Genomic DNA, 7,229 nt, shown 5'->3' on the forward strand with positions numbered 1-7,229 from the left:
TAGGGTACATAAACATTATATATATATATATATATATATATATATATATATATATATATATATATATATATATATATATATATATATATATATATATATATATATATATATATACTGAGTTACATTAACTGCCCTCACAATTCTCTAACTCTGGTAAATAACTTTTGCATTCATCACCACATTTTAAAACAGAGTGCACTCAAATTTGCCATTACTCACTCATTCACATTGAAATGAAAGGAAACAACATATTATGCTTTTATTTCTTGCTTTATTTGCTTCTAAAACCAACATCAATTCATGGCTGAGGTGCTCACAGTACTTCATTAATCTATACATCAGAATTATTCTCAGTTTCTATTTATTTGCTCAGCACAAAACAGCAGAAACTCAAATTGTTCATTACATGGAAATTCAAAGATATTGGGATGTCTCAAAACGTTTCTATTGTATATTTGATTGCATCAGGAACATTTAGTGACTAACATTTAGAAGACTATTGGAGCTATCTTTGGCTGTACCAGCTAGTTAATTTATAGCAACTATCTTTCATATTTATATATCATCTTATGAAACAGTGTTGGAGAGAGAAACAGCATGCTGTCTGAGACTCTCTTCTTAAGCAAAATCAGTACATTTTCCTTGTGCAGGAGTGAAACCCACTCCATTCAACAAGGGAGGCTGGTTGAATACTCCAGGGGCCAGCAGTATAATCAAAACACTGCAAGAGCCAGTGTAGAATACCAACGCCGGTTAAGAACAAAGAAAATGGAAATCAATAGCAGGATATGCAGATTTTTTTGACAGCTCGACTCTCAAATGATCTTTTGGGAGTTTGCCTCCTTTTCCCTTTGCCAGGTTAAAATACCAACTGAGTTGGAGGGAAACAAATCTAAAAATGCAATACATGGTTAAAGAAAGGGCACAGCATTACACCTACTTATTTTTGTGTGAAGGTGTTCCAAAACAATCAATATGAAATGTGCTGCATTACAAGCACAGCTTAAGCGCCCCAGGCATGGTCATATCTTTAAGTGCACAACCTAACCTCAGAAATTCATTTAAAGCTAAATACTGCATTATTTAAGCGGCACTTCATGTTTTATGCACAGTTGTATTTGTCAGTTTGACGACACTTCAGAAGCTTGAGAAAAGTCTCCATCTTATGTGCATCTTTCTTGAAGCAACCAAGTAAGGTGTAGTCCCGCATAACAGATTCCAGCACGTCAGGCTGCACATCATTCTGGACTGTATTTTGATCACTGTAAACTGTGACCAGCGTTGTCTCATCCAGCATCTATAATTAAATCATGTAAAAAAAAAAAACATGTCAAAAACAGGTGGAACCATGACTCTATGTCATCTAAATTTTAGTTACAGACCTACATAAGGTTTTGGGTAATTTCAAAATGAAAGTAAAATTCCATATAGTTTTAAAAAATGTATTCAGCCCCTCCCTGTGTTGTTAATTTATTAAAACATCTTACATTGCAGTAACAGCTGCAGGTTTGGAGCCTGGATGTCTCTAACAGGTACCCAAATCTTTCCTACTTTGGGAAAATCTGTTTAATTTTGATTTTGTAACTATGTTAGTCTATTCATTCAAAATCATAATGAAATACAATAGCAAGGAAGTTGTAATGTAACAAATTAAAAAATCAAGGGATTGAAAATCCTGACACCATACACACCTACGTCACAGTGTGTGATTGTTTGCATACAATAATGCAATCCAAAATATACAACCTACCTTTTTGATGAGAACCACCACCCCTTGCTCCAGACTGAAAAGTTTTTCAGACACCCACTTAGTCTTGTTGAGCACCATATCGGGGGCATGATCGTACCGTTCCATTGAAATCTGCATATAGGTTAAAGGCTCGATCCAAGACTGGACCAGCATCAGCACAGAATGAAGCAACCATTTGTCCTGAAAAGCAAAGAACTGAGTTAAAACCAATGTAATGACCATAACTTTGTCCACACCCCTTAGTGAATATTAAGAACACGAATGTTGTAACAAAAGTGATATTGCTAAATGCTTATAATTTCTCTCCTCTCTGTTAATTGCCCTTGTAGTTTTGGAAATAGCATGCCTGCCTTTTTTAAGATATGAAATGTGCCTTTTCTCACTGACCAAGCATTTTGTTATCTACTTTGGATTTAACCGACTTGTCACAAACTATAAGAGCTATAAGTGTTGCAAGTGGGTGGTTATTTAGAACTATTCTGGTTTGATAAGAGGCAGTGGTCCTACACATTCATTAAAGATTGAGACAAATAAAACCATAGTCAATGTAAAAAGTTTGTGAGAAGAATTTTCAGAAGATAATTTCAATTAGCATTAAATGTACACTTTAAAATCTTTCTAGTTATTTGTGTCCATAAAATATAAATATATATTAAAAGACAAACTGATAACCTAGGGTTAAATATATGGGTAGAAATTAGTTGGTTAATATGAAATAGAAATGGCAAGATACAAAATGGCCACACATGGGTTCAAAATGACAGTATGAATAAGTAAGAGGGCACACTGTTCCAGAACATTATTTTTTCCAATAATGAATTGAAAAATATTTATATTAATTTTATGGAAAAAGGCTGCAGAGGAGAGCAGATCTACTGTAAGTAAAATAAGTCATTGTGCAAATAGCAATTATACTGGAAAGCAGCCAATATTCCAACAGAAAAGAGGTTATTTTAGCTGGCAGGGACCTTGTAGTAGATGTATAGTTAAAGAAAATGTTAACTATTATATGAAGACCTAAGTGTTAAAATAGGCAATGACTGCATACCAAAATATACGTACAGCAGAAAACAGGTAGCGTGTGCCCATAAAACGGATATTTCAGTCAACTTTCCTTTTATAGATATTTACACTCCTTCCTTTTTTCTATGAGGTCACAATCTTTTAAAATAAATTATTTCAGCATACAAACAGCTCACCAAACTTATTATTAAATCTACAAGAAGCCATCTTTGCCTCCATCTCTGCATTTGCACCGAGAGAGACATAGCTATAACTCTTTGGCTTGGGAAATGTTTGCAAACCCTCACACAATAACAGTGTGCTGTATCTGCCTTTTTTTAGATGTACTTGTACTGATAACAAACCTTTAAATATAAGATTCAAAAGTGCAAATACAACAAGAGCTTGATAAAATAAGACCTTGACATCAAAGATTTTCATAAGATTTCAATATCTTTCGGAAAATGACAACCATATGCTTACAGATATTTGCTCAATTTCACTTTTGGAGCTGGGGATGGGTAGGGCTTTGGTGATGCATGCATAAGCGGCCTGATTACTCTGGAGTCTAAAAGGAAATGGGATGAAGAGTTCCTCCTGCAAAAGTATAAACAAAAACAAAAAAGGAGACAGTAAACAATAGTCAAATACTGATATATTTTAATATGCCTTTTTTTTTTCTCTGTTAATATACTAACTTCTAAGTCTGAATACTTGAAAAAGGACAGTCTTATACCAGCCGGCATGTCTGATTTATGCCATAGAATTAATGAACAATATATTTAACTTTCACACCATATCTGAGATAAAGAAAATAAAAAAAGACACACAAAGAAAAGAGTTACAAAAGCTTTATATAGCTTTACCACCAGAGACACAGCAGATCCATATTTTGCTGTCAGGCATGGGCTCATCTGCAGACTCTATGCAGCTTTTTCTTTGTAACAAGCTGTGTGTCATTTTTATTTCAAAGGGCCATTCTGATTCTCTAGTCACAAACTGAAGGGGATTCAACAAGCTGCAAAAACCTGTGCTTTCGGTGTTACCGCATAATATTATCACATTCACATTACCCCGCTGTGGGCTTGCTTCTTCAATAAAACATCTTTGGCTCAGACGGGTTGTGGAAGATTACTTTGAAGCCCTGAAGTGAGGCGATGATCATGTCAGAATCAAAAGCAAATAACAGTGTGCATCTAAAAGTAAGAGAGGGCTTCTGGTCTGGCTTAATGTTAGAAAAAAAGGCCCACAAAAAAATATTCCTGTGTAATTTGGGAGGCGAGATGTGGTGTGAAGTATGTTTGCTGGATCTTACCCCTTCAGCACATATTACAAGTAGATATCAAAATAGTCTCACAAAAGAACATGCTGTTGTACATTCTTCTATTATTTGCTTGATTATTCATTTGAATTAGTCTTTTAAAGCAGATAAAAAAAAATGTGTATTAAACATAGCTAAAAAAAAACTGTGCTGCAGTGGACAGATTGATAATATGTTGCTGCGGTTTGGCAGAGCGATGGTAAATTACACAGACTTATGATCAGAATATACAATACACCTACTCTGTAACGTCAAAAGTCAATTAGACATAAAAAGGTATACCAAGGTATACTACAATACCACACATGGGTATTTGAGTGGTTGACAGATCACTGCACATAACAATGTGTTTAAATAGTTTTTCTTAAATAAATCTAGAAATGAATGGAGAGAATGATGGAGAAGTTGATCGAGGATGATGAGAGGTTGATGGAGAAAGTCTAAAATAAAGTAAGTAGGTAAGTAGTCCTTCTGACCTGTAGTCCAGAGATACTTGAAGTAAATGATTGCGTGGCATTGATCTTTAAAAAAAAGCGGGACTCGCCAATATCACCACAAGTCAAAGCAGTTAGGAGTAAAGAAACCCTTAATGATAAATGCTTGCTTCAATATATTGAGGTAGAACTGACCAGGCCAACCCTAAAAGGATATGTCGAAATCACTACATTGGTATTCTGAGGATCATGACAGGGAGAGTGCAGCTTATCAAAGTTTACCACTTCCTGGCAGAGTAAAACGAATCTAAGTGGTGGAGAAGGTTCAACAGCTCGAAAAACTCCTCTGGTCTGGAATAAAGAATCAGCCCAGAGGAGGGAGGCTACAAGGATTGTTTGGAAGGCTAATGTTGAATAATTTCACCTCACAAAATCTGAGAATACCCTAATGTGCAGAAAAAGTATTTCGAACAAACCCTCATTCATACAAGGCTACTGCTACATCGTTGTTAGTGATGATGACACTTGTTTTGGTAAAAGGAATATGGAAACGCAGCAGCGGTAATCAGAAAACTCTAACAATAATCAAGGGAATCTTCTACTGTTTCTGTAATTAAACATCAAACTGGCAGAAAATGTTGGATTTCTCAGAATGTTTTTATCATACTCCAGTGTAGCATTCATATTTGTTTGAGGACTGGAACAAACAACCCAAGTGCCAACAAAGCAGACAATGGCAGATGACAAACACTGGCACCATCGGAGCATAACTACTTGCTGAGTATTTGTAGAACTACATGTTATGTGCACTTTACAATAAACATGTAATCTATCATTGTTGTGTGTCAACAGTGTTTCTATGTAGATAAACAATCTTGTAGCTGTTATATTTTTTGAAACATTGTTGTAGTCTTGATATGTCATTTTGACTTATAATCTACAGTCGCTTCTCTGTGCTGTTTGCCATTCTCAATATGATTTAGTGAAGGTCAGCAATTTAGTAGATAAATAATTTTATCTACTGACTCCGAATGACTACTGAAACAATTAACAATGATGGAAAAATAAAATGCATCCCTCTTGTAATATTGAATTAGCCCAGCCATTTTATATGTATGTTAAAAATGGTTTTCCCTTTTATGAAATATTAATGCATGCAATGTTTAAATACAACAATAGCAACATGATGAGACTTTAAGCAGCTAATCAGAACAATGCATTGAGACTGCAGCATCAACCAAAACAAGGACAGAAAATCTTAAAATGAAATAAGGAGAATTCCTCACAAAATGAAGAACAGCACAGATAATAATGAGTATTTTATTTTATCAAACTTAGTGTCTCCATTGAGAAGCTTTGCCAGATCCACTTAAGAAACCCCAACATTATGAGTAACAACTATTAATAGGAAAAATAACATTGTGAGACTGAAAGTTCAGATAAAACTAGTATTGACCGTTCATAGTTCCACAAACATACTGAAATGCGGATATGCTCAGTGCTGAAATTAACATGGAGGTCAAATTTTAAACAAATCTAGTTTTTAATTTCCCAGCTTCTTTTTTATCAAAAAGGTGTGCTGCTCTGTCTGAGCCATAAACTCACCCTAAAACTACAGTGTTTTTTGTTTTGAAGAATATGTGGGCACAACGTAACAACTCATCTTCTAAACTATTTTTGTTGTTCAAAGTATAAACGTGTGCAGTAATTCATTTTATGATAATGTCAGAGTTAACTCACAAACAGAGAGCACAGTTCTTCTGAGACACGGTAGATGAGCTCAGCATGATGGATGACTCGGTCCAGAAGTTTCTCCTGGGAGATGGAGGTGCAGCGGCTTAAGCTGCCTTGATCATCTCTACAGTCTAGAGGGGTGCTCAAGGTAAGATGCTGGGGCCAAAACAACAGGATCCATACACCCCACTGACTGACTGAAAGTACATAAAAAAGTGCAAAAACAAATAGTGCAAATAGGGGTAACCAAGTGTCTCTTAATTATCAATATTGCTCAGTTATTTATCTGTATATACAATATTCTCAGAATCCAATATTGTTACATTACCTGTCATGAGCATCTTGTCTGTTTTCTTCAGGTTTCATTGCTGCATCACTGGTCCTGACCACTTTATGTAGCCTGAAGACGCCATGAATTAGGAAAAAAGGTCTTGCGTAGGTTCTTGTAAAAAGATACTGTTGTCCGCAAACCAGTGTATTTCGTTACTCATGCATAATTACATGATTAGGACTGTAGTGCAACAATTATTGGTTTGACTATAAGCAAACAGCAATTATTCTAACAATTAATAAATGAAAAAAAAATATTCATTATGATTTTGTTCTTTTTTCCCTCAGGAATCATTAACCAAACAAATTAAAATGACTGTCAGGTGTTTGTCTACGCATGCCAACCTGATGAGGTGGTTAGATTTTACTGTAAGTGTTGAAATGTGTAGTTTGAAAGTAGTTTCTTTTTATGGTAGAATTAAGTCAAAGTTTTTACTCTCTAAATGCCAATCTATAATATGCATCTTCTCAAAATAAATAAATAGTAATCATTATTAATGGTGTTTTGTTAAAAAAACCAACATGCGTATATCATTTACCATAAAATCAGTCAGTTAAAGCTGAGACTGACATTTGCTGGCTAAGCACCCAAAAATCTATCTTTCAAACTGATTTAAGTATGTAATGCCAGTTTAGACGTGCATGACAGAATTTCCTG

At 34.9% G+C, this 7,229-nt stretch overlaps 1 protein-coding gene across 1 annotated transcript; it reads right to left on the reverse strand.

The window, feature by feature from the left end:
* Positions 1-249: 249 nt before the first annotated feature.
* On the reverse strand, positions 250-6,630 carry smtla (somatolactin alpha). Its single transcript, XM_038296871.1, has 5 exons — positions 6,570-6,630; positions 6,248-6,438; positions 3,236-3,349; positions 1,751-1,930; positions 250-1,297 (listed from the first exon to the last, which is right to left on the reverse strand). Exons 1-5 carry the CDS (start codon positions 6,580-6,582, stop codon positions 1,103-1,105), a joined length of 693 nt encoding a protein of 230 aa, XP_038152799.1. The 5' UTR covers positions 6,583-6,630; the 3' UTR covers positions 250-1,102.
* Between the last annotated feature and the right edge of the window lie 599 nt (positions 6,631-7,229).

The sequence above is a fragment of the Cyprinodon tularosa genome, unplaced genomic scaffold (genome assembly GCF_016077235.1).
Source record: "Cyprinodon tularosa strain WSP-4 unplaced genomic scaffold, ASM1607723v1 ctg379, whole genome shotgun sequence".
NCBI lineage: Eukaryota > Metazoa > Chordata > Actinopteri > Cyprinodontiformes > Cyprinodontidae > Cyprinodon > Cyprinodon tularosa.

Coding starts and splice junctions, on each gene's coding strand:
- smtla (XM_038296871.1), bottom strand. Junction 3,350..6,247: donor AAGAACTGTGCTCTCTGTTT/GTGAGTTAACTC, acceptor ATACTTTTGCAG/GAGGAACTCTTCATCCCATT. Junction 1,931..3,235: donor GTGAAATTGAGCAAATATCT/GTAAGCATATGG, acceptor TTTGCTTTTCAG/GACAAATGGTTGCTTCATTC.